Raw genomic sequence first — 25,981 nt, 5'->3', positions numbered from 1 at the left:
CATTCTCATAATTGTATTATCCCCTGTAAAATAAATATATTTTAACCCAAAAACAGAGTTTTAACAGAAGAATAAAGATGAAACATGAATGTTTTCATTACATTATTATTATCCCAAAGACTTTTTGACAGAAAAACAAAACATCTAACTCAAATCACAGGAGTTAGTTAGCATTAGGCCTCCTCATTATCAACATAACAGTAAGGACAGGAGGTCTCATACTCCTTAATACGAGCACCAGTTTCAACAACATAGTAACTAGTTAGCATTCCGCTTATAGGCTTTCCTCCACCTAAAACTTGTGTACAATGTATATAAGAGTTACAGTAAGCTTAAGATAAAGTTAAGATTCTATGCAACCTAACCATGGCCAATCTTTATTTTTTCTTCTATTATAGTAGAAGTTATGATACTAAGAATTCTTTGAGAAATTTGAAGAATGCATTAGATCGAGCAGAGATTAGAAGAAACTCATACTATATGGGAAAGGTAATAAAACTGCAAATCTCATTTTGAACCCAAAAACAACAGAGTTGAACAGAAGAAGAAAGATATAACAATGCATGAATGTTTCATACATAATTTTTGACAGAAAACAAAATATCTAACTCAAATCACCAGGAGTGTTAATTACCATCACAGCTACAGTAATAACAGGAAGTCTTATACTCCTCAATAAGCTTATCATTTTATGACATCATAATAACGTACGAGCACTCCGCTTATACGCTTTCCTCCACCTAAAACTTGTGTAGATTCAACCACTGAGCCTACAGAAAGAAATGGTTGTGCAGTGTCACCAGGCGGCGGCTCTAGTAAGAGAACAATTGTTTCTCTTGGGTGGAGAGCTAACAATTGTTTATGGAGAGCTAATTCGATATTAATTAGGATAAATCGAGTCATAATCGGCATCACTAGGGATTTGATAATCCTCCAAGTTCCAGAAGACCACTGTCTCATCATCTTGACCAAATTAAATCGGCCAACAACGCATAAACACGAGTTACGTACGACATACATATTAGGTTAGATCCATTAACCATTATTATGACAGATCGATGAAGAGAGAGATCTTACGGGAGTAATATATCTGATCTTGGAGAGGTCTTCTTCTTCTTCGCCCATTGGAGTCTTTCTAGAATAAAACCAAAATTAGGGTTAAAACAAAAATAGAAGATTTCCTGTTATCTCTTTCCTAATTCTCACTAGGGTTACTTAAACCATTGGGTGAATCTGTACATATATATATATATATATATATATAGTTGATCTCTTTGATATCAATAAAACATAAACATTGAGAGCAATCTATTGAGTTTAGGAGTCATCATCATCAAGATCTATGGGGAATTATCCTCTATCGATCCCCAAGGAGAAGGAGTTGTTCACTTGGGTGGTTTGAAAATTATCCTCTTATCGATCCAAAGGAGTTTATTCTGATACATTCGTGGCCGGTCGTTGCAAATGGTAAACAACATATATTTTTTTGTATATATATTTGAGGTCGGCCGGTCACTGCAAGTGACACATGCATATATTGCTTTTCTAATATGTTTTTTTTGCTTGCAGGCGCCTACTCGCGTATCCCTTGGCTTATGATTTTGGTTATTATTTCTCTCTGTCTGTACTCTGTATTCCTAATTCTGAATCTTTGCCTTCGGGATGGAGAAGAGACGCTAAATTTTCCTTTACTTTGGTAAATCAAGTTACAGGAGAACGCTTCCATCAGAAAGGTGTTTGTTTCTTTCTACTCTCTCTCACACTAGCTACTTTATGGTTATTTCTAGAAAGTACATATTATATATTGTTTTTTTTCATAATATATATAGTGGGGGATTTAGCTGCTTTAAGATCACTGTCAAGTTGTGTGGTTATGTATGTTCAATATCTTTTGGAGTATAGCTCAAGTCATGTTTTTTCTCTAGTAATGATGATGATGAGAACACATCTATTTTGTGGTTTTTTATTTTCTTTTTTCAGAAAGAGAATACTGGTTTGATCAAACGCACACATCACTGGATAATTATAAGTTTTACCTTCCCGAGTCTATGATATTCGATGAAGTCAAGATTGTTGCAGAAGTAGATGTTCTCGAAGTTATTGGTGAAGTAGATGTGCCAGAGGAAACTAAGGGTAGCATTGATATCAATGGGTTTCAAGTTCCTGCTTCACAGGTAAGATTAAAATACTTCTTATATAATAGAAAACTAAGTATATACTTGATCTGTCCTTTTTTTTTTTTGTACTTGCACGTAGAATATGTTAAAAGCCTTTTTAAAAAGCACCCAGGCTTTGTATCAAGACTCTGTCCCAAGAACCCACATCTGAGAAAAGCATATTTGAATGTTATACTAAGTCTGACTGTGATAGACTCCTAGTGAGGAATCTGCTCCCAAGAACACACTTGCAAGGTCTTGAAGATGATCGGATGGATTGATGATGATCAATGGATCGAAGATACAATAGATTGATCAAATGGAAGGTGAAGGGGTGGTTTATGCAGCGGATTGAAAGAGATGGAATGGTGAAATGATGCAGCGGATGAAAAGGGGATTGAAATGAACTTCCAAGAGAGATGGAAATCTCTTAGACTTCAGGCTCGAATCCAACTTAGATATGACACACTAAGAAGAAAACAAGTTGAGAAGATATTACACACTCCTCAGATCAAACAAGTAGAAAGAAGTTTTTGATTAAAATGTTTGATGGTTTACAAAGAAGAGATACATGGTCTTTAAATAGGAGAAGGGGGGGACGAAATAGAGAAGAGAAAACCCTAGACAACCTTGCAAGTTCAAGTTCAAGCTCATGCAAGATGTCTAGGAAATGACAAAACATTAAATGCATTGTTTTTGAATGAGAAAAGATAGAAAATGGGCCAAAGCTTTGTAATGGGCTTTGAACCACGAATTGGGCTGGCAAAGGGGGTCTAAAAATGTTACTTAGGCCTCATTAAAAACCTTGTCAAGAAAACCCAATGGGACAAAACTTGACCAAGGGAAAAAGAGCACCAAAGCAACACTTTACCCTTTACCGAGCACCTTGAGCTGTGAGCATGGTGAATGTGGTTTGAGTCACGTCTTCTAGCTTCTTTTCCAACTCCTTAAGTATTGCATTGATGGTTTGGTTGAACCTCTTGGACCGTGACCTTGTTATAGGACCCGCCGGGTCGATCAATGTTTCCTCTTCTTCTTCCGCTGGTACAAGCTGCTCCTCCGGTGCTTCCTCTGGTTCAAGCTGGTCCTCCGATGCTTCCTCAGGTTCAAGCTGCTCCTCAGGTCCGTGTGGTTCGGTTGAGCCGTCCATGGTTTCATCATCCTCTCCCACTTGAAAAGAATTTGACCTCAAATCCAAATTATCTACACAATAAGGAAGAAGATCAGAAACGTTGAAACTGCCACTAACTTTGTACTTACCTTGGAGATCGAGTTGGTAGGCGTTGTTGTTGATCCATTTGTGCACTTTGAATGGTCCATCAATTCTTGGCATTAATTTGGACTCCTTTTCAGCTCGAAATTGTTTACTCGTCAAGTGTACCATTAGTTGTTCTCCAACCTCAAAGATCATCCTAAAACAACCATTGGATTTATGATCATGCATCAAAATATCTCCAATTCCGGTCCTTGCAAAGACTCTGGATGAAAGAATTGCTAAATCTGGGGGCTCCTCTTTTGTACCTATAAAATTGTCAATACCTTTGGCAAAGATCAAGTGCGTCATTATAGTCATGGCACAATTCTGAGCTTGGTAAAAATCATTATCCTTGTCATGTTCTGAATTTTTGTTGAATAAACCTAACCTTTTCCTATTGTTTTTTTAATGTAAAAAACTGATAATCAAAGCTCTGGAATCATGAGAAACAAATTGGGTTAAGGAATTACTTAGCTGGATAGTACCTTGGGTATTATTAATGCTCATCATGGTTAATGGAAGTGGATCTGGGGGTTCTTCTTGGATCAGTATGAAGCTGCTGACATCTTGGTGCTCATCTTGATCCAAATCAGGTGGCTTAAATCTTTTGTCTCCCACTTTTTTTTCAGTTTTTCTTATCCGCTTCATGACTGCTCTAAAATCTGTATTTGGCTCTTTTGCCAAAGACAAGCAAATCATATATGGGTGATCTTGGATAAGAAAGTCCTTGAGAATAAAAATACTTATCTTAAGATTGTTGGATATGAGCACAAGTATTGCATCAGGTGGTTCATCTTTGAGCATTGAGAAAGCTTTGACTATTTTTCCATGCTCCGCAAGATCTCCTACATCAAAAAGAAACAGTTTAGGTACATAGGAAAAGTTTAAACAGATATTCATGTAATTGTTATCAAAATAGAGTTTTAGATTGGAGCATCCTTGGGCGATCAAAGTTGTTTTCCGGAGATACTTCCAGCTTCTAACTCCAAAATAATAAATCATCTGTTGGCATATATCTGGTGGTTTCTCCTTTATTTGAACAGAACATGTTTCTTCTCCAAAGTACTTATGCTTCTCCATGTAACATGTTCCTTTTTTTGTACTCATGGGATAGAACAAATGCATTATACTTGAAATAGAGAAATCAAAAACATGATCTTTCACAGTTGGTTTGAAAAGCTCATTGTACAGTTTACAATCACACAACTCTTTTTCAAGCAAATGTCTCATGTCAGAAAAAGGTTTAACCATTACATGATCAATTTTACTTTTAAATGGTTCCATTGCAATGATACACAAAGAAACTCTCAAAGAAGAGTCAAAATCAAGAAACTTTTTAAACAATAAACCTTTTGGCTTAAAGAACTTTTCAAAAGGAATTGTTTCTAAACTTGGAATCATTTTGTTAAAAACAGATTTTGAAACACAAAATTTTTTCACATTTTCTAAACCAAAACGTTTTTCATCTTGAGCAGAAATCATCACAAAATAATTAGGCTTTGTCCTAACCAAATCAATTCCTTACAGTGCTTTCTTGGGTAGTCACAAAGATATGATATAGGAACTGGGTTTGGCACAATGCTGATCTGCTCCAAATCACTAATCAATGGAAAACTCATTTGTTTTGTTTCTAGTGATTCTTCTTCTTGAACCTGTAAAAAGGAATTAATTCTACTCGGTTGCTCCGGTTCCAAATGGGTTAGTTTTTCAAGCACAAAATCAGATTGAATTAAAGAAAGATTACATTTAGCTTGAGATAGAGTCATAGGTCCAGTTGGTATAACAACATCATCCTCAGCAATGAACTTTCTCTCATTGGCTTCTTCTCCAAGTTGTTTCTCCTTGGGTCTGGGCTGATCCTTTATTTCAAATTCATTATTCTCCTTTTCTTGATCTGCTTGCTTCCATTGTCCTCTATTAGAATCTGTACCTATCTCAACACTTTTGGGCAAAGACAAGTGCATCATACAAGAATTGGAATTTTCTAAACTTTGAACAGTTATTTCCTTGGATTTTGAAAGTGTAGAAGACTTACATTGCTTCGGTTCACTACATGATTCAAGTGATGGCTCTAGACTTTGCTCTTGAACGATAATCTGTTCAGGGACCTTCTTTGGTTGAGATGTTGACTTAGTATCCATCTTTTCAAATTTAATGTACTCGGTTAATGCCTCAAGAAGATCTGATTGCGCCTTAGCCTCCACAGATGTTGGGTTTCTCTTTTGGTCCGGGACTTTGACTGGTTTCTTTTCAGGAACTGCTTTGATTGTGGCATTGGTTGGTGGAGCACGGTGTAGTGCATGTGGAGCATACTTGTTCCTTAGAAGTTTCTTAAGATCTCTCCACAATGTGATATTCGGCTCCTTGTAATACCAACGGTCATCAACTTCTTGCAACAACCATTTGTAAGCGTCTCCTGTGAGTTGGGTAACTGCAAAAACTAATCTCTCCTTTCTAGGTATGTCCTTGTAGTAGAACCAATCCTCCATGTGTTTCTCCCATTCAAGGTAATCTCCTTTTCCTGCAAATTTATAGAGTTTATGAGCTAAAGAGATTTTAGAATGAATCACAGATTTAGATTTGGGAGTGTGAGATGTTTTCTGTAATCTGCTCCAGGTTGATCTAGATGTGTCATCTGGTGGCTTGGGTTTAAGATCTTGGTGTTGTCTTTGACATAGAGCACCAAGCTTTTCGTCAAGCATTGTTGCCATAGCAGCTGTGAATGATTTCATGATTCTCCTTTCCAGGCTAGAGGTGGATGACTCTTCTTCTTCCAACGTCACCATGGTACCTGAAAAGACAGAAACAAAGATCCACCAGTAAATAGTTCTAAAAACACGTAAATGAAAACAGATCTGGGAAAATTATGAAAACGAATCCAAAAATTCGCAAATCAATTTTCAAAAATACTAGACTCAAAGACGATCCAAACTCAATTGATTTCGTAATTTTTGGACGAGTAAAACATTTTATAAAACTCTTGTAAGATGAAGCGACAGATCTGAAAATAAGAGAAAAGTGACGATTGGAATTCAAAACCTGATTGCAAAGCGGTTGCTCTGATACCACATGATAGACTCCTGGCAAGGAATCTGCTCCCAAGAACACACTTGCAAGGTCTTGAAGATGATCGGATGGATTGATGATTATCAATGGATCGAAGATACAATAGATTGATCAAATGGAAGGTGAAGGGGTGGTTTATGCAGCGGATTGAAAGAGATGGAATGGTGAAATGATGCAGCGGATGAAAAGGGGATTGAAATGAACTTCCAAGAGAGATGGAAATCTCTTAGACTTCAGGCTCGAATCCAACTTAGATATGACACACTAAGAAGAAAACAAGTTGAGAAGATATTACACACTCCTCAGATCAAACAAGTAGAAAGAAGTTTTTGATTAAAATGTTTGATGGTTTACAAAGAAGAGATACATGGTCTTTAAATAGGAGAAGGGGGGACGAAATAGAGAAGAGAAAACCCTAGACAACCTTGCAAGTTCAAGTTCAAGCTCATACAAGATGTCTAGGAAATGACAAAACATTAAATGCATTGTTTTTGAATGAGAAAAGATAGAAAATGGGCCAAAGCTTTGTAATGGGCTTTGGACCACGAATTGGGCTGGCAAAGGGGGTCTAAAAATGTTACTTAGGCCTCATTAAAAACCTTGTCAAGAAAACCCAATGGGACAAAACTTGACCAAGGGAAAAAGAGCACCAAAGCAACATTTTACCCTTTACCGAGCACCTTGAGCTGTGAGCATGGTGAATGTGGTTTGAGTCACGTCTTCTAGCTTCTTGTCCAACTCCTTAAGTATTGCATTGATGGCTTGGTTGAACCTCTTGGACCGTGACCTTGTTATAGGACCCGCCGGGACGATCAATGTTTCCTCCGCTTCTTCCGCTGGTACAAGCTGCTCCTCCGGTGCTTCCTCTGGTTCAAGCTGGTCCTCCGATGCTTCCTCAGGTTCAAGCTGCTCCTCAGGTCCATGTAGTTCGGTTGAGACGTCCATGGTTTCATCAGACTGAGACTCTGAGCAAGTCCCCTGATGAACTCTCCAATGGGGATTTGGCGGACGCATATTCTGCACTACGATTTGTGACAAATGCAGGGTTTAAGTTGGATTGGTTGGAGAAGAAACTGAAAAAGACTGGTGAGACTCGGCTGCAAGAAATTGAGCAAGAGTTGGAGGACTTGAAGGTGAAGCGTGCAGACATCTTACAATGGTAGTTAAGAGTTTGGATCTTATTGGTGTTCTGGTCTGTCTGTTTTGATTTATCTTAGTTTTGGAAACAGAGTCTTAATTTTGGGAACATCAACAGAACTTGTTTTGTTGTTTAGTTCTTGCTATGTTTCCTTATATTGTGCACTTTAGGTTTCTTGATGGAAAAGTAATCAGAAATGTCTTGGTTTCTTTAATTGAGAATTACTTTAGCATGTTTGTAGTTAAAATGAGTTTAGTTTGCATTGAACTTTAACTGTAACAGTTAAAAATGAGTTTGCTTTGATAGTCAATGCAAACTAAACTCATTTAACTACAAAGATGCTAAAGTAATTCTCAATTATAGGAAGTATTGTTTAATAGTTTTCATAAAGGATTCAAAAATGTTTAGTAAAGTTAACCAATAAAAAATTGACCGACCACTTTGTATATTTGTTTACTTTTGATCCAAAGCCAATCCCATGTGACATCACATTCCAATGAAATGTGAATCCTCACGCAACTTGATGGATCATAATCTCTCCTTTTCTTATAACTTTTAATCCTTCCATGTCACAAAAATTTGTCCTTTCCTCCCAAAGCACTCTTTCTTCCGACATTAACCAATGGATCACTCTATTCCCTTAAAGAAAAAGAAGAACCCTAATCTTCTATTTTCCACTACACATATTAATTCCCCACATATATATATATATATATATATATATAAATACACACACTCATGCATTTGTTGCATTGATCAAGTCCTCTTTTTCACACAACAGTTCAAACTTAAGAAAAGAGAGAAGTGGATAGCGAGAGATGCCTGATTGGGGACCGGTTTTTGTGGCGGTGACGCTTTTCGTGTTGCTAACTCCGGGACTGCTGATTCAAATTCCGGGGAGGGGACGAGTAGTTGAGTTTGGAACGTTTCAGACAAGTGGTCTTTCGGTTATTGTTCATACTCTTATTTACTTCACTATTGTTTGTATTCTCTTGCTTGCTCTCCAAATTCACATGTACATCGGCTGATATAAAATCACTTCTTCTTTTTTCCTTTTTTTTTTTTTTTTTTTCTTTTTGTAGTAATGTATTTAGATTTTTATTTCACTTGAATTGTGTGTACTTCAGTGTTTTGTTTGGTTTAAGAAACAAAGAGGTTTCATTAAATACTATATTAGTATACTTTTACTTGCAGGTATCTTTCTCTATGTGCCTAAAGAAATGTGTAAAAGTAAAACATATAAACAATTTGGTTCGATTATGTTTGGTACAAATTCAAATGATTCAATCGTGTATGTATGTATGCATGTGAGTTCCATTCTCAAGTTCAAGACTACTAGTTAATCGTACTAGTGTGTTTTAATTAAAGATACGCGTAAACCGTAAACAACACTATTGTACATGTGTTAATTAATCCACTCCAATTAAATTTGGTTCCATTGATTAGTAAAGTTTTGCTGGTATTGAATTAGTTGCAAACATGCAATTATCAACAGTACGAAGTCCACATGAAAATTGAAATACATCGTAAGAATACGGTGATACATTAAAAACTTAACTAAGAAGTAATTAGAAAGCTGATTTATTTTATTAACTTTGTGGAGTGTGGAATCAGTCGGTCCATCACCACAGCTAAAAAGAGCAAATATATTCCATTGCTAATTTATTTTTAAAATAATAATAATTAAATTAGTCAATAACAAAAGTTATAAGAAAATCAAACTTTTTTGGTTAACGGTGACTTTTTTTTTTATTTCTTGAACAAAAAAAATCGTTAATTACGCTTAATCCTATTTTAGCTAAACCCTCAGTATAAACTACCAACACCGACTCTTTCATAGGTTCGATTTGATCGATCTCCCATGTTGTGTGTACAAGTGTAAGGTAGTGGCGTTAAACAAGTGTGCAGACTGCAGAGTCTCCTAGACCACTTGACTATCAAACAAAGTACCTTTTCTCGTGTTCTCTCATATGTTCTTTAATAATCACAAGATTAATTAATTAATAAACCATTCACGAGATTAGTTTTTAATTTTTCCGTAACACCAGACACAGAGCCACAAAACTTTCCTCTTTTTCTTTTCTTTCTAGTTTCTTCCATCTCTCTCTCCATTGCTTCCTTCCTAAAGTTGTAACCTTTATTTTTCTACTTTTAATGGCGGATTGGGCTCCAGTTCTCGTCGGTGTGGTCCTGTTCGTGCTTCTCTCGCCGGGTCTTCTCTTCTCATTACCTGGTAACAACCGCACCGTAGATTTCGGTGGTCTCAAAACCAACGGCAAAGCCATAGCTGTTCACACTCTCATCTTTTTCGCTATTTACTCCATTTTGATCCTCGCTGTTAATCTCCACATCTACACTGGCTGAGTATCTGAAATCTCATCTAGGTCTCTTCTCCTTTGGTTATGTTGTTTGATAAAATAAAGGTACCCTTTTTGAAAATGGGTCTAGAAGAAACTCTGTTTTTTTTTTTTTAACTTACCTTTGATCTATAGTTTTTGTTCTTTATGTTGTAACAAACAGATTTGGTCAAAAGGGTTGTGTTGTATTGTGATGTATCGTTACTTAAATGTATCAGTTTGCTTCTTTTAGTGCTTAAATTTTGTTTAAAAATATTATTACTTTTTTATCATCCTGTTTGATTAACCTTATTACTAGCAATAGCGAACAATGAAAGCTAAAAGAAGAGGAGAAATGTAGAAAGACTACAGATTTGTACATACATTGGAGTTTTGAAATATAAAGGCCTTCCCTTTTTTTTTTTTGTTGTTGTTACATGATATTAAGAGTAGAAACTAGAAATGGATGTGAATTTGTATAGCAATCACCAAGATTGTAAGTATACAAAAGTATATAACTGCGTGAATCAAAATGGCTATACCGCTTGTGGTCATGTTCCCGAATTCAACCACTCTTGTCCTGGCCGGAAGCTGGAATAGTAGTCCTGGTGAGAGTAGGATGAATAGAGACACCGCTACAATCACCGGTCCCCAATCTGTGCTCATGTATAAAGGTTTTGAATCTCTACTCTTCTTAGTGTTTTGTATTGAAGATGCTTATGTGAATTGTGTGTAAAAAAAAGAGTGTTTGTGTTGTTCTTTTGCTGATGAAGAGCGAGACAAAGTGGAGAGAGTTATGTAGAAGAAGGTGAGTGAGTGATGACTGAGTCTTTTTGGCTTTTCTTGGTGGCTAAGGAGTCGAAAGAAGAAGAGGTTAAGATACTAAGCTTAGTGATGGATTACGAGGAAAGGGCATTGTGTTTCTTTATTGGCTCTGCTTTTGTGAACTTATCGTCTTCTTTCTCTTTTTTGATGATTGTTCAATCAGTTGTTTCTATGCTCTTTGGTGTTGTTTGCTTTTTGTTAAAGAATTTGAGATAAAGTAGATTACTACATAAAGATTGTATATCAAGAAATGTGTCCACTTATTTGTTTTCTTAGCAGTTTGGTTTATCTTTTTGTTTTGTTTCTCTCTTGAGTCTTCTAGTAACAGTGGACCCGATTTAGTTTCCGTTTTCGATTCTCTGTTAACTGATTGGATCCGGTCTAATAAGCATTGAGTTCAGTACCTCTGTGTCTTGCGATTGATCTATGTTTTTTTGTCCTATGTATCTTTTCAAAATGTTCTGATCTTTATTTTATTTTTTTGTTAGGCTTGTACTAATGGTGTTGAATTCGAGCTCAAGAATCAATGAGGGTCAAATGGGCAGACATTTTAGGTTCATCAGTGATTGGTTTGGAGCAGAGATGTGACAGTTATGAGCAGTTAACACCTGTAGCCATATCGCGTTTAGGTGCTACTTCGAATACTGTTTAGATTCGGGTACAATACTTCCATACATTACACATTGCCTTAAACTAGACTGCATAACCTCGTTGACTACACACATTAATAGATACTGATTTTTGTATATTATATATGGATGTGATATGGTAGAGCTTCGCTTGGAACCTCAATTGAGGTTTGTTGAAGTGAGTATATATCTTCACAGCTCCAAAACAAGATCTGCAAGAAGCAAAGCAAATGATATGAAAACTCTTGAGAGAGAGAAATGAAAAGAGAAATAGTACTTTGTGTTCATTGTTCTGTGTATATAGTATCTTGACTTACACTCCGTGTCGGTCTTGATCCATTTTTCTCTTTTCCTGTTCGCATCCGAGATTGAACTTGCACCGAGAAACCCTCCAGTAAGACTAGGGACCTTGAGATCCACTTTTCTTCTGTCATCCAGCTCGTTATGGTCTCTTATAGGTGTAAAGAGAACAGGGTGGACTTTACGTCGGTTGGTTTGAGCACTCTATAACAAAAACAGAAACCACCTTTAACTTTCAGAATTCTTCGACTGACCAATATCTTTAGGTTAACTATTTGAAAATGCTTAAAGCTAAGGCTAACCTTTCTAATAAGATCTTTCTTCTTGGGCTTAGAATCCTCATCATCATTTCTCGCCTTCTTCGAAGAAGCTCCATGGATCTTTTCAAAAACTTTTTTAATCACATCTTTTGTGCCATGTTTCTCTATGGAAGACTCTCCTTGCACTGGTTGTGTCCTCTTGAAGAGACTAGTAAGTAAGCTCTTTTTCTTCTTTACTCTTCCATTGCTTCTCTCCGTAAGTTCAATGGATGATCGAAACTGATCATAATCTTGTTGAGGACATGCATGGAAATCTTTATCTTCTTTTGCATTCGATCTTTCTACCGGCTTACTGCTAATATCCTCAGGACATTCCTTAAGAAACTTGTCTAGTTTCTCAGTAATGAGCTTGGCCATCTCCTTTTTTTCTCCGGTTACATCTTCTTCTGCAAACGTAGCTGAGAACTTAGGTGTCTCAGGGTCTGTGCCAAGCGTTCCGATGGCCAGAAAACCGCAGAAACCGTCTTCATCAAACCGAAGTTTCTCTTCAAATTTGGGTAGATTCTTGTCATGAGAGGGTCCGGAGAAGGAGAAGGAGTTTGTGCGGATGTCTTGGACGTCAGAGGAAATCTGAGCTCCTAGACAACCGAAACCACCTAAAAGATAGGTTGATTTTTGTTTTATCAGAAAATACATTAGCTAGAGAGTCGAGAGTACGCTCAATAGAAATTTAATCGACCAAGAAGACTAAAACAATATATGTATAAAGATGAAGATACGTTATTTAAAAGGCTTTATATATGAGAGAAAGTTCTTCTTCTATATAATCAGACCTTTGAAATCTTTTGATGGGTCTAAGCCATTTTGCGTTCTAGTTCGCATCCAGTTTAGCAGCTGCAAGATATAGAGAATTAGAGATAGAGAGAGAGAGAGTTCGTTAAAAATGATTAGCTAATGATTAACTACAAACTAAAAGCTCACTTATCATCAAAAAAAGAAGATTTTGATTGGACTTTGAAAATGGAATGTACATATATATAATATACTCACCTTCATTTTGTCTTCGCTTCCCACAGCTTCTATTATCTTATTTTTCAATTTACTCAGGGTTTTATAACTATATATATAGATGTAAGTAGGTCAAGTTTAAGCTAGAAGGATCCGAGTCTTATGATTGAGTTTAGAACAGTACTTGATATTGTCCGTCGTCTTGTGTAAAGGATTCACATATATAGAATTACTATATAGATTTGCATGTATCGGACTTTATTTACGTAAGATGGGACGTTACAGAATTAAGGAAAGGTTGTTCTCGAGCTAAAAGGTGTGTATACGGAAGTCTCTGGCCGAGGTCGAGAGAGGGGTCTCCCACTTCTTCAACTTTTTCTTGTAATTTGTTGGGACATGTGTGTGAAGTTTCTCTCACAACCGACACGTGTCTAATCATTCGTACGCCATGACATGACACATCGTAACACAATCGTATTATTGGAGTTAGCATATCATGTTTGTGCATACTGTTCTTCTTGCATGCTTTTTTCCCCCAAAAGGAAAGTGATACACACCTTCAAAAGGAAATGTTGTTTTCAGTCTCTAAAAATATATGGCGTGCAAGCAATAGAAGTCTCTAGGCTCTAGCTCACAAAGAGAATCCCACTATTTTGTCCTGGCTCTGCCACGTCACCGACATTAGCTATAAAGTGTAGATTTATAAGGAAAATGATATATACGACCCCCAAAAAGAGTTTATAAATTATTTAAACCATCGATAAATTGGATCGATATGAGTACTCAGTTAGCCAACCAAAGGGGTACGTAGTAACGTAGAGTATTTGATGTCTTGAATTCGAGCACCAGCAATGAGAAGATGACTGAAATATCTAATTTAAAATGCCATGGTCTCTTGTCGAAGAGATTTCTTTGTTAGAAAGACATGACATGTAGTGGTGCTACCGTAATGTATGTATAAACAGAAATGATATATACGACCCAAAAGAGTTTGTAAATTATATAAACCATTGAGAAATTGTACCGATACATAATATGACCTAACCAGAGAGTACTCCGTTGGCCAACCAAAGGGGTACGTAGAGTATTTGAAGTCGTGAATCCAAGCACCAGCAATGAGAAGATGACTGAAATATGTAAGTTAACATGCCATGGTCTCTTGTCGAAGAGATTTCTTGGTTAAAAAGAAATGAATCGACATTTGGTGCTACCGTAATGTTTTGTATATTTAAACAGTGTCACTCAATTTTGGTAGGGAACGGGTAAAAATCGTCGTTGGAATGTTATAAAGGTATCTTTATTATTGAACAAAGAAACAAGAAGCTACATTATAAGAATGTACTTTGTGTGTTCCAGAGACACAAAGGAGAAAGAGCTATTTCATGTGTGTGTATAATTGTATATCATCCTGATCGATACATGTGAGGACTATTTTGTATCGTACACTAAATTATCGTCGCACTGTTTCATTTCACATGCAAAAAAATTGACAAATTAGTCAAGTGTAAAAAACGTGCTTCATAGTTTCTTTTTTTTGAAAATATGCTTCATAGTTTCTTTCTTGGTCCCATTTTTTTAGCTAGTATTTCTTGTAGGTTTGCAAATCTTACCAAGACTTGTGATCGCTTAATGTGCTACGTACATGTTTTGAATATATATATATCTTCGGTTAATCGTAAATGCAAGTTGACGTCCAAAACTCAAAAGTGTAGCGTTATACAGACACATATGTTTGGATATTGGATGAAATCGCAAATATATTGGTTATTTGGTTTTAACTAAGAATTAGATTATACGGTGTACCGATGGGCAATTTTTTATTTTTTTTATTAATATATTATTTTAATACTAATTTTGTTAATGTACTCCTTTTTTTTAAATTAATTTTAGTGATTTAGTATATAATTAGTGGTATACCGCACAACAATTGTTGTTTAATATAATCTTAATTAAATCAGTTTGATTCAACATATTTTATATTGGTATTGTTAAAATAGTAAAATAGGGATTAACCCGTATTAAAGTATAATATTAATGATATTTTATTTTTTAATATTATCAATTCAATCATGTAATGTCATATAATATAACTCGTTTGTGTTATTTTGAAAATTTAATGTTTAAATATTCATAATTTTAAACATTTTATTAAGTTTAGATATATCAGTTACAAATTATAAACTTCTTAAAATTTTATAATTTACTATATATGTATGTTGAACACACACTTTTTATATTAATTGAGTAATATATTTTTGTTTTAAAAAATTAAATCACAATATATACAAGAAAATTACACATATTATTATCTTTATGTATTATATGATGATTCACTAAATTTAAAATTTAAAATAAAAAAAGATGATAGGAGAATAATTTTTTTATATGGAATAAATCTTCTAAATATCTATATTAATTATAAAATATTATATATGGATATTTAAAATATTTTAATTATGTTTGGTTATAAAGATAATAGAGAGAATTAACTAAACTTGTTTGGAATATGAACCTAAGCATTAAATGACAATAAATGCAAAAACTTTCGAAAAATGTATTTTTGAGCAAAAACAGCTGCAAAAATACTAATATAGATATCAAGCATAACCACATAGTCGACATTCAAATATGAAGTGAGTTTCGAATATGACACTATGCATATTCATAAAACGATCAACACACACACAACATTTAAGAAATTAAATCTTTATTTTTTTTCTACCTAAATGGTGAATTAATCTACATCGTCTTTGTTGGAGTCTTTGTAATTTAAAACATCGTGCATAAACGCCGAAAATCCGAACCGAAACCAATTTGAAAAATTGTACTTATAAGATCCTAAATTTTTTTTACCCGAATGCGGAGACTTAGTATTGATACTAAGGGTCTCACAAAAATGAGTCCAACAAAATTCATAATTTTGTCAAAATCATGGACCACTCTATTATTATTCATAATAACTAGATTTAAACTTCATGAACATTAAAATTACAAATTCCAAAAAAAATTCAATAAATCCCAAAATAAGTTCCGTCCAAAGTAAATTATACGAGATAATAATCATGAAGATAATAATCATCTTCAATTCTTGACAGATATACTCAATCTAATTTCCATTTATCCTCGCATATTAGGGCATCTCCATCAAAGAATGTAAACAAAAGTTGCTTAGAACAAGAAAACTGAAATTAAGAACTTCTTAAGAAATTTTAAAATTTCATGGTCCATTGATGGATGTTAAATCTGGAGTTCTTAAAAAAAACTGCATAGTATGGATGCTTTTACTTGTAGACTGAGGCCAAGCTGGAAGAGTGAAAGTTTGATCTCTGCTGCTTACAAACCAGTTCATGTCAGCAATGTAAGTAAATCAGCTTGATTTCTGATTATTTATGATGAGCAGAGCAGAGGCACCAGCAGCTTCTGCATTATTTGCCCTTGCTGTGAACCTACAGTTGCCCGGTTCCACAATAACAACATCTCTAGAAAGCTAGCCTCAACCCCAACAAACTAGCCTTGGACACAATCCATCTCCAGAATCTAGCCTCAACCCGAACAAACTCCACACTCTCAACACCATCAACCCACGTTTGAACTTTCACCTTAAGCAAAGAGCCAGGTGACCACAAATCATATACACACATATAAACTTCAATCCAATCTACTAAACATGAATAAAGCTTTGACAAACCCAATAAGTAAAACAACTAAGAGTTTAAAGCTTAAACTCAGAATTGAGGAATCCACAACTTAGATCAACTATAAAAGCTCTGATTTCAACATCATATAATTAGAAAGCTCTGATTTTGTTAATCCAAATTAGTCGTCGTCGTCGCTGGGACCTGGGTCATAATCTTGTTCTTGTGTTTTCCCGTTTTTCGCTCTCAGTAACCTCTTTATAGCATCATAACCCACACTATCTTCCATCAAAACCTACAATACCGAAAAAACTTCTGCTGAAACTCCATCCCTGTATTCAACATAATCCAAGCAAAGTTAGAGCCTGCTGACCAGAAATTGTTGGAAAAAAAAAAGAGGGCGATGGAATGCAGATCAAGCCCTCCCTAACATGTTCCCCACTTAAGCTAATATCCTTTTCCTGAATACACAAATGATTAAGCTAATATTCACCCACTACATAACATACATACATCATTCAACCAAGACACAGAAAAATGTAACCTCAAACTCTCAAAGCATTGGATTAAAAAAGAACAACAGAAACCCGACACACATTGGCATTAAAGAAAGAAATCTAGTCAATGCTCATTAAAGCAACACAAACACCACATGCCTCCTCAAATTCATTTACCTTGAAATCCTCAGGGCCGGTATTGGCAAACAAAGAAAATGCATCTTCCAACTGGGCTGGAGTTTAAATCTGCAGATTCATCAATCAGAGAAAATGAAAGCAAGCGTTCAATTGAAGAGGCAATAGATCAAATTATCAACAAAATCATACATGCAACGGAGTCAAAATCATTAAACAAAACATTACGAATTGAGATTACATAAAATTTTGGATTTAGACAAGGAGGAGGAGAAGAGATAAGGACACACCTCGTGTATCACAAGGACACGAAATCTGAAACCCAAAGGAAACTGTCGCCGCAAAATCTCTTACCAAAGAACAGGGATTGACTTTGTTGTTATTCGATTGTTTCACCTCTCATGGCTTCTTCTTCTTCTTCTTAGCTTTGGCCATCGACATTAATCGTAATCGAGAGAGAGATGAGAGAAAGACGCGAGAGAAAACAATAAAAAAAAACAAATAAAAAAAAAACTTTTTTCTCAACCAATCACAAATTGACTTACACAATCAAACAAAAGTTTCTAAAGAAATCTAAAACATCTAATGTAACAATCGATCCTTAGTAAAATTAAGCATTTTGTATTATATTTATTCTGTTTTATTATTAGCAAACTTATAAGAAACTGGGTAGATACCTTGATGGAGATACTCTTATATATAACTTGGATCTCTTACCCAAAAAAAAAAAAAGAAAAGGAAAAAGAACTATTTGATATAAATAACAAGGCCCGGCCCAATATGAAAATTGAGCCCAACAAACAAAAATAGTACACTATTAAACGACCGTTACAAAAATTTAGTCGAATAAAATAATCTGAACACGAGAGAGACAGACGAGAGAGAGAGAGGCGGAGGAACGAAGAAAATTACAATAAATGTGGTTCGTAACTTTCTCTTAAACAGATAAAAAATTCATCGTTTCGATGTAAGCTTAACGTAACAGACTAAAATCACACGTGTCAATATCTCATTCCACCTACTCATAACCACGTTTGCGTCTAATCTTTTTAGAGGTTTTTCTTTGTTCTCTCCCAAATCCTAACTAACTCTCTCTCACAATTCACAAATCCGCCATAACCATTCTCTCTCTATAGATCCATTTTCTCGGGAAAATCCAAAATTTGACGATTGACTTAGCTTTAAAACATGGGGACGGAGATCCCAAGATCGGAGGCTGAGATATCGGAGGCATTGTTACAGCCGGAATCTGAGAAAACCGCGACGGCGACTGCGGCGGACGAGCATGTACCAGAGTGGAGAGAGCAGATAACGCTTCGAGGATTGGCCGTGAGCGCTTTGTTAGGGACTTTGTTCTGTATCATCACTCATAAACTCAATTTGACGGTTGGAATCATCCCGTCGTTGAACGTCGCCGCGGGATTGCTCGGATTCTTCTTCGTCAAGTCGTGGACTGGTTTCTTGTCGAAGCTTGGGTTTACTGTGAAGCCGTTCACCAAGCAAGAGAATACTGTTATCCAGACTTGCGTTGTCGCTTGCTATGGCCTCGCCTTTAGCGGTATGAATGAAAAGCTTGTTTTACTCAAGATCTGTGTTCGAAATCGGATTCTTAGTTTCTCAGATTCTGGATACAGTAGTTGTTTTGGCGATTGTAGGATAATAGTAACTTCGATTTGATCAAGAAGAATCTGATTTGGTTTGACTTTGTTGGAATCACAAACGTTGAATTGTTGATTGTGATTACTAGTATAAGGATTTGATATGGATTTGGTCTTTGATATTTAAATATCAGGAGGATTTGGTTCATATTTGATTGCTATGGATGAGAAGACATACAAGCTCATTGGTGCTGATTATCCGGGGAATCATGCAGAAGATGTTATAAATCCAGGATTGTGGTGGATGATTGGGTTTTTGTTTGTGGTCAGCTTCTTGGGGCTCTTTAGTCTCGTTCCATTACGCAAGGTAGAGAATCTCAGTAGCATATAGATAATGTATAGTGTCTTTTCACTATTGTTTGACCTTTCTCCTAAACGGCTCATATGTTTTTTTATCTCAGGTGATGGTTTTGGACTACAAACTTACTTATCCTAGTGGAACCGCCACTGCAATGTTGATTAACAGCTTCCATACCAACACTGGAGCTGAGCTTGCAGGGTAATTTTTGTCAAGAGTCATTTTAAATTTTGCTTTCTGCAAAACCATATCTTTAGTTTATTGAACTTGTGTGTGTGTGTGTGTGATGTTGTTCACAACAGGAACCAGGTCAAATGCCTTGGAAAATACCTGAGCCTTAGCTTAATTTGGAGTTGTTTCAAGTGGTTCTTCAGTGGTATTGGAGATGCTTGTGGGTTTGATAACTTCCCCACCCTTGGTTTGACGCTATACAAGAACACGTAAGTTCATCCTATCTCTTGAACATTTTGATACAGCTTTTATGTTCGAGATTATTATATCAGTAATGATCTGTGAGAATTGAGAATGGGTTTAGAGCTGGAATATGTTAACTGCTACTTTTTGAAGGTATGTTGGTGCAGTTTTTTAACTAGCCCTGATTCTTTGCCACACAGGTTTTACTTTGACTTCAGTCCTACTTATATTGGATGCGGTCTTATATGCCCCCATATAGTGAACTGCTCGGTTCTTCTCGGTGCGATCATCTCTTGGGGAATTCTGTGGCCATTCGTATCTCAGCATGCCGGGGATTGGTATCCAGCTGACCTTGGGTCCAACGATTTCAAAGGTCTCTATGGATATAAGGTACAGTATAAGCAGCCCAGTTATAAACCTTTTTAGAAAACATTATTTTCATGTCAAAAAGGAAAGATAAGAGATGAGGTTCAAGTACTGATGCTTTTATGTCGTGTCTGACTTTTAAGGTCTTTATCGCCATTGCCATTATCCTTGGTGACGGTCTCTACAATCTTGTCAAGATCATTGCTGTCACTGTGAAGGAAATATGTAGCAGTAGGTCAAGACGACTCAATCTACCCATTGTTACCGACATTGTAGGTGAGAGAGATCCTGACTCATCTCTTACATGCTTTTGTATTGACCAGTAACTTGTTTGCTCTCATGGCCACTTTCTAAAGACTGTTAATTATATGTTTTCCAATTCCTTCATTCAGATGACAGCGAAGCCTCTGAGATACTGCTGGTCAAGAAGAAAAGAGATGAAGTATTTCTTAAGGACCGTATACCCCTTGGATTTGCGGTTTCTGGTTATGTGGGTCTTGCAGCTATCTCAACCGCAACAATCCCGTTGATATTCCCACCCTTGAAATGGTACTTTGTCCTGTGTTCTTACTTCATTGCACCTGCTCTTGCCTTTTGCAACTCTTATGGAACTGGGCTCACGGACTGGAGTCTAGCATCAACCTATGGAAAGATCGGTCTTTTCATAATTGCTTCTGTAGTAGGAAGTGATGGTGGTGTCATTGCGGGTTTAGCTGCCTGTGGAGTTATGATGTCAATCGTCTCTACCGCAGCTGATCTTATGCAAGACTTCAAAACAGGTTACCTCACTTTATCATCTGCAAAATCCATGTTTGTAAGCCAGCTTGTTGGGACCGCAATGGGCTGTGTAATCGCTCCGCTTACATTCTGGCTGTTCTGGACTGCTTTTGACATTGGAGATCCCAATGGTCCGTACAAAGCACCTTACGCAGTGATTTTCCGTGAGATGGCGATTCTCGGTATTGAGGGCTTTGCGGAACTGCCTAAGCACTGTTTGGCTCTTTGTTACGGGTTTTTCATCGCAGCTTTGATTGTGAATCTCTTGAGAGACATTACACCGCCTAAGATCTCTCAGTTTATCCCGATCCCAATGGCGATGGCTGTCCCATTCTACATTGGAGCGTACTTCGCCATTGACATGTTTGTTGGGACTGTGATATTGTTTGTATGGGAGCGGATCAACAGGAAAGATGCAGACGACTTTGCGGGTGCAGTAGCATCAGGACTGATCTGTGGGGACGGGATCTGGACAATTCCGTCTGCTATCCTCTCGATCTTAAGGATCAACCCGCCCATTTGTATGTACTTTGGACCGTCCTCGGCAAGTTAAAAGATGCCTGAATGGCCGGTCATAATCGCAACCACGAGTCACAATCAAAAGGAAAACTTCTCTGAGAGTCTCGTTGCCGCCAGATTTGAAGCAATCGTCTTCATATGCTGTGTAGATATGTTTAGTATCCCAGTTCGCAAGAACAAAAAATGTTGCAAATCTCTTTATTGTTTAGTCAATGTTATTGTATGTCTCTGGGATGTTCTCTTTGAATGCTCTCATTCATAAGCTCAAAGAGGGTTTAGGTTCAATTCAATAATCATAAGGAATGTATACAGATGTTATATTGAACTCATACATTTCCAATTAACCTCAAAAGCTCAATCCAAAGTTCATGCTAATTTGGTTTATATGATTTTATTGATTTATTTGTTTCGACCTGGAAGACCGAAACCGGATATGGAGAGAACCAAAAGTGTGAGAAATTTCAATAATGTTTCTAATCATAGATATACAACCCACTACGCAACTTATAATAATCTTTTTAATTATAGTTTTAGTACGAGATTTATTTACAATGATGTCTTCTCTGTTTGGATTTGAGAATACTGTTTCGAACAGTTTAATAGTACAATATAGATTATGTTTTATTTTCTAGTCATATTAAATTTGTAATAATTAACATTTTGATGTAAATTTTTTGATGATATCAAAAATCTTTAGATAATCGTTTGAGAGCACCATTATTGTAATTTAACAACTGAGTTTTTTTTTTCAAACATACTACTTTTAGTTTTTAATTCCAAAAATATTTTTATTTTCCAAAACTACCACAAAATTGAACTAATTTTATATATATTAAAAACTAATCATTAAATCCTAAACGATAAATCTTAGTCATGAAAACTATATCCTAAATCTAAAATTGTCAACTCAAACCTGAAAAACAAAATTTCACCCAATGAAAAATCAATTTTTTATATTTGTAGTATTTTTGGAAAATAATATTTTGTAGTATTTCTCTTTTAAAAGTGAAAATAATCTTTAAAACTGTAAAATTTCTAATCATGATACTCCAAGCTCGATATACTATAATTAGGGCACGATTGGTGGAGATAATTGTGGCACAAACTCTTGAGAATTATCAGGTATTAAAATCATTGAAACAAATAAAAGCAAATGAATATGACGGTGAGTGGTAAAACATAAACAAAGGATGTGTCAGTTTGAATTCTGATAATATTTACTTTCAATATAAAAAGAAATAAAAAGGATGGGGACATGTTGATTAAGACTACCAATCATATTGAACTAATTTCGAACATATTGAAAAATAATTGAAAAAAGTATAAATTAGAATCATGTACTTCATGAAATACGATTGACATTTATACACATTTCTCCATAGTCATTTTTTCATTATGGTATGTTCACATCGAAAACAACTTTGAAATCAAAGGACATGCAATGTTTAATAAAAACCACATAATTAATATGTATTATGTACTAATGCTATACCACATTAAACATTGCATATCTTCTTTTTAATCACTTTATGATATATATATTATATATGCAGTATTAATGTGTTTAAATATTGATACTTATTTATTAAATAATTATGCTTTATAAATATAATTTTTTTTACAGTTTGACTGTAGTGAACTTTTACGAATTAGCGAGAAAAATTGCTTGTTTTACAATCACTCAGATTTTTTTTTTGCTAGTTGAAAGGTTAGTTAATCATATAATTCTAACTCAATTATTAAATTTGGGAATTGTGAGAATTTCAAGTAAATATGATTCACAACATATTATGGAAGGCATTTTGTAATACTCAATTTTTTTGGAACTCCATCAGATGTCATCTCAAATTTTTTTTTTTCGTTCAGGTTTGTTATGTGAAGAAATTAATATAATGGTAATTTCAAATTCTTTTTTTTATCACATTTTTTATGTGAAAAGCTAATATAATAACAAATTCTCTAGCAAAATAATTTTTATGTTCAATGGTTTTAAAACGTTCGCTAATTAAGGAATGAAATTATTGGTTGATCAATGTAAATAAATTATTTGACTCATTTTGTTATATGGTTTCATGTGTGCTTCCTATTTTTGGAGCATAGTTAAATCTAAAAATTTCATATGCACTAATTCAAAATATTTGTTTTTCCTGGATAGTCCTATTATTTGACACATACTAAAACTACAAGACCAAATAGAACAATAATTTTAATAAAAACGACTATGAAATTAGAGGTGAGAAATTGTTGACGTGACAATGAAAAGAAATAGCATACTGCATTTTTCTCAAACCCATATTTAATATTTTTCTCTATCTATGTTGAATCTGAATGCTTTCCCTTCCACTAAGTTTTCAATCACGACTCTAACGTCAAGACTAGAGAGGAAGATGGCATTGATAACCTCAATAACAGTGATTATTAGTTGTCAACTTTTAAAAAAGTTAATTGTCAACTATAAATTATGTAAAAAAAATATTAATATAAATATTCCAAAAAATAATACTAATCGATATCATTACCAATACGATAAAATAATATCACTCTTGAAGTAATTAGTGAATAACTATATGCCAAACAAACATGAAAAAATTGGAAAATGACTCATAGGAATATGTATTTACAGTTATGGTAGGTATTTTGTAACTTTGCTTTTTGTGTACACACCATTAAAACATGATTTACAGTAAAACACTGAACTATTATGGTTTTGAAATTACAGATATTATACATTTAAATTAATTTGTTATATGTATTTAAGTTTTCAAAATCTTTTGAATGGCATGGATGCACATCTTATGCATGTAAAACACATACTCAAAAGAAAAATGATATTTGGATGCAAATGTTTCAGATTTGACACAAAATACAGAACGGACAACGGTATATGATAGAATATAATTGATTTGTGACAAAGTAACACAACATTACAAAAATATCATTTGGTTCTTAGTGGTAACAAAAAAAAGACGTGGTTGAAGGTGATTAATTCTAACTAGTTTACGAAATTCTCAAATTTTGACATATCTATTTAGCTTTAATTTTACTGTTCTACAATACATTTTATTTTTGTTATAGATCATTTTTTTTTATTATGGGGGACAAATTCTTGGGTTTGGAGAGTGATTGAACCTAAATCTTGAACAAAAAAAAAACTAAATTGACGACACTTGACAGGTAATATTAGTGCATTACTTTATAACGTGATTATGGTCGTCATAAATATTAGAATGATGCCTTTAACTAAAGCTAGAGAGTAGTTCACTCAATTAAGATTAATTGAAGTCTAAGACATATGAGTAGTTATGATGAAACGAGAGGTGCGAGTAAAAAAAAAGAGATAGTATGATGTTGTCGGTCCATAAATGATGGAACTCTAAAACTCAATTCAATCTCGCTAGAACTTGCCCTACAAGCGAACCAAACTCTCTGTTGGACCTGCCAAGTGTCAACAAGTCATTGATTTACTTTGATAGACTAGCTAAGCTAACGTACTTCCTTTTTAGGGAAGACGTTGACTTTGACTACTATTGTAGTAGCGTAAGTAAGTATGTACGAATACTTTTATTTTTGGTTTAGGGCAAAAAGAAGGATCTTATTTTTGCTATAAAAAAAAGGGTAAAAGAAGGATTTTTACGAGGCAACATCAAAAATCATATTTTATCACTTGAACAAGCTATTTGTCAATTTAAACCATAGTTTTATGCAATTTATATTTAAAAGTTTATTTTTCTTACATCACTATATATTAGAAAATTTTGTCTAACTATTATGAATAATTTATTTTGTTTACAAATTTACAATAATCCTTTTTTTTTTACCAATTACAATAATCCTTTTTAAGAAAGATTTACAATAATTCATATGTGATATGTAAGATATACTTACATCATAAACGGGTTATTCAAAGGATAGCTTGTTATGCAACATTTATATCCAAACTATTGATAGTAAAAACTAAATGTGAGACACTAAAACAATGTTTGTATCTATTGATATATCATGGTTTTTGTGGGTTTTAACCATGATATAAGGAGTTTTTTAGAGTTTTTAATGTGTTTTTAGGTTCTTTGAAAGTCTTTACATGTTTTATAGGATTTTGACATGAAAGGAGCAAGATGGAGCAATTAGAGATATTTTGGAGCAATTCATCAAGGAAGAGAAGTTGGATTCGATTCAGAGTGATGGTGTCGATCGACACCACTGTTTGTCTACGAGAGAAGCCAGTTTTGGAAGTTTCAAAAATTTACATAAAGTTTTCCATAATTGCAACACAAGTCTTTGACGTGTTTTAGGACAAATATATAATATTTTTAGGTTTTAAAAACCTTAACTGATTTTCTAGCAAATTTTATTTTTTGCAACCCTGTGAGATTTTGAGAGTTTTTAGGAGAAAAAGATCTGAACTGCTTTGTATAGAAGAATTCATAAACTTCCTCTTTACTCTTTTAATTTCAATTGCTTATTATTCAGAAATATGTTTTGTTATTCGTTAAACATGTATGAGTAGTTTGTTTGTTAGGTTCAGGTTTTTTCATAGGGTTTTTATAAATTATTAGATCTGTTTATTTAGGATTATTTATCTTTCGAGATCTTCATCATAGGTTGTTCTTCATATTAATCATTGATTAGCCATCTGAAATTAATAACCTAGGAAAATAAATTGAGATGAGAATATAATTGATTTTCCTGATAAAACCTTTTGATGAACA

At 34.7% G+C, this 25,981-nt stretch overlaps 7 protein-coding genes, 1 long non-coding RNA gene and 1 pseudogene across 8 annotated transcripts; 4 read left to right on the top strand and 5 right to left on the bottom strand.

The window, feature by feature from the left end:
- The first annotated feature begins 1,333 nt into the window (after positions 1-1,333).
- LOC104698672 (MATH domain and coiled-coil domain-containing protein At3g27040-like) lies at positions 1,334-7,640 on the top strand (annotated as a pseudogene).
- On the bottom strand, positions 2,675-3,810 carry LOC147942226 (uncharacterized). Its single transcript, XM_087455836.1, has 2 exons — positions 3,417-3,810; positions 2,675-3,326 (listed from the first exon to the last, which is right to left on the bottom strand). The coding sequence occupies exons 1-2, from the start codon at positions 3,727-3,729 to the stop codon at positions 3,031-3,033; spliced, it is 609 nt and encodes a 202-aa protein (XP_087311962.1). The 5' UTR covers positions 3,730-3,810; the 3' UTR covers positions 2,675-3,030.
- On the bottom strand, positions 2,675-7,452 carry LOC147942225 (uncharacterized). Its single transcript, XM_087455834.1, has 2 exons — positions 5,156-7,452; positions 2,675-5,063 (listed from the first exon to the last, which is right to left on the bottom strand). Exons 1-2 carry the CDS (start codon positions 6,195-6,197, stop codon positions 5,011-5,013), a joined length of 1,095 nt encoding a protein of 364 aa, XP_087311960.1. The 5' UTR covers positions 6,198-7,452; the 3' UTR covers positions 2,675-5,010.
- A 506-nt stretch (positions 7,641-8,146) lies between the features above and the next one.
- On the top strand, positions 8,147-8,786 carry LOC104790353 (uncharacterized). The gene has a single exon (XM_010516085.2). The coding sequence runs from the start codon at positions 8,434-8,436 to the stop codon at positions 8,641-8,643; it is 210 nt and encodes a 69-aa protein (XP_010514387.1). The 5' UTR covers positions 8,147-8,433; the 3' UTR covers positions 8,644-8,786.
- Positions 8,787-9,640: 854 nt separating this feature from the next.
- LOC147942224 (uncharacterized) lies at positions 9,641-10,225 on the top strand. Its single transcript, XM_087455833.1, has one exon. It carries the CDS (start codon positions 9,770-9,772, stop codon positions 9,977-9,979), a length of 210 nt encoding a protein of 69 aa, XP_087311959.1. The 5' UTR covers positions 9,641-9,769; the 3' UTR covers positions 9,980-10,225.
- A 117-nt stretch (positions 10,226-10,342) lies between these two features.
- LOC109133469 (uncharacterized) lies at positions 10,343-10,757 on the bottom strand. The gene has a single exon (XM_019246654.2). The coding sequence runs from the start codon at positions 10,615-10,617 to the stop codon at positions 10,408-10,410; it is 210 nt and encodes a 69-aa protein (XP_019102199.1). The 5' UTR covers positions 10,618-10,757; the 3' UTR covers positions 10,343-10,407.
- Positions 10,758-11,367: 610 nt separating this feature from the next.
- Positions 11,368-13,156, bottom strand: LOC104790352 (protein LAZY 1-like). Its single transcript, XM_010516084.3, has 5 exons — positions 13,016-13,156; positions 12,799-12,859; positions 12,008-12,621; positions 11,723-11,909; positions 11,368-11,617 (listed from the first exon to the last, which is right to left on the bottom strand). The coding sequence occupies exons 1-5, from the start codon at positions 13,019-13,021 to the stop codon at positions 11,598-11,600; spliced, it is 888 nt and encodes a 295-aa protein (XP_010514386.2). The 5' UTR covers positions 13,022-13,156; the 3' UTR covers positions 11,368-11,597.
- Positions 13,157-16,615: 3,459 nt separating this feature from the next.
- LOC104790349 (uncharacterized) lies at positions 16,616-17,911 on the bottom strand. Its single transcript, XR_768678.3, has 3 exons — positions 17,531-17,911; positions 17,283-17,351; positions 16,616-16,940 (listed from the first exon to the last, which is right to left on the bottom strand). It is a non-coding gene; the product is annotated as an uncharacterized LOC104790349 (long non-coding RNA).
- A 173-nt stretch (positions 17,912-18,084) lies between these two features.
- Positions 18,085-21,647, top strand: LOC104790348 (putative metal-nicotianamine transporter YSL6). Its single transcript, XM_010516083.3, has 7 exons — positions 18,085-18,798; positions 19,033-19,205; positions 19,300-19,397; positions 19,499-19,636; positions 19,811-20,000; positions 20,120-20,252; positions 20,369-21,647. Exons 1-7 carry the CDS (start codon positions 18,429-18,431, stop codon positions 21,304-21,306), a joined length of 2,040 nt encoding a protein of 679 aa, XP_010514385.1. The 5' UTR covers positions 18,085-18,428; the 3' UTR covers positions 21,307-21,647.
- Positions 21,648-25,981: the final 4,334 nt, after the last annotated feature.

Source organism: Camelina sativa, chromosome 6, assembly GCF_030686135.1.
Source record: "Camelina sativa cultivar CO46 ecotype springtype chromosome 6, ASM3068613v1".
Lineage (NCBI taxonomy): Eukaryota > Viridiplantae > Streptophyta > Magnoliopsida > Brassicales > Brassicaceae > Camelina > Camelina sativa.
Note: the sequence above shows the minus strand (reverse complement) of the source record. Positions and strands in the feature narration are given on the sequence as shown.

What these genes read in the sequence shown, in the direction of transcription:
- LOC147942226 (XM_087455836.1), bottom strand. Translation starts at nt 3,729, where the DNA reads ATGACTATAATGACGCACTTGATCTTTGCCAAAGGTATTGACAATTTT. An exon ending in CTACCAACTCGATCTCCAAG is followed by an intron (nt 3,327 to 3,416) that starts GTAAGTACAAAG and finishes ATTCTTTTCAAG; the next exon opens with TGGGAGAGGATGATGAAACC.
- LOC147942225 (XM_087455834.1), bottom strand. Translation starts at nt 6,197, where the DNA reads ATGGTGACGTTGGAAGAAGAAGAGTCATCCACCTCTAGCCTGGAAAGG. An exon ending in GACTCTATCTCAAGCTAAAT is followed by an intron (nt 5,064 to 5,155) that starts GTAATCTTTCTT and finishes TCCTTTTTACAG; the next exon opens with GTTCAAGAAGAAGAATCACT.
- LOC104790353 (XM_010516085.2), top strand. Translation starts at nt 8,434, where the DNA reads ATGCCTGATTGGGGACCGGTTTTTGTGGCGGTGACGCTTTTCGTGTTG.
- LOC147942224 (XM_087455833.1), top strand. Translation starts at nt 9,770, where the DNA reads ATGGCGGATTGGGCTCCAGTTCTCGTCGGTGTGGTCCTGTTCGTGCTT.
- LOC109133469 (XM_019246654.2), bottom strand. Translation starts at nt 10,617, where the DNA reads ATGAGCACAGATTGGGGACCGGTGATTGTAGCGGTGTCTCTATTCATC.
- LOC104790352 (XM_010516084.3), bottom strand. An exon ending in AGAAAGATCTTATTAGAAAG is followed by an intron (nt 11,910 to 12,007) that starts GTTAGCCTTAGC and finishes TTTTTGTTATAG; the next exon opens with AGTGCTCAAACCAACCGACG. An exon ending in GATCAAGACCGACACGGAGT is followed by an intron (nt 11,618 to 11,722) that starts GTAAGTCAAGAT and finishes TGCTTCTTGCAG; the next exon opens with ATCTTGTTTTGGAGCTGTGA.
- LOC104790348 (XM_010516083.3), top strand. Translation starts at nt 18,429, where the DNA reads ATGGGGACGGAGATCCCAAGATCGGAGGCTGAGATATCGGAGGCATTG. An exon ending in TTGACGCTATACAAGAACAC is followed by an intron (nt 19,637 to 19,810) that starts GTAAGTTCATCC and finishes TTTGCCACACAG; the next exon opens with GTTTTACTTTGACTTCAGTC. An exon ending in CATTGTTACCGACATTGTAG is followed by an intron (nt 20,253 to 20,368) that starts GTGAGAGAGATC and finishes TCCTTCATTCAG; the next exon opens with ATGACAGCGAAGCCTCTGAG.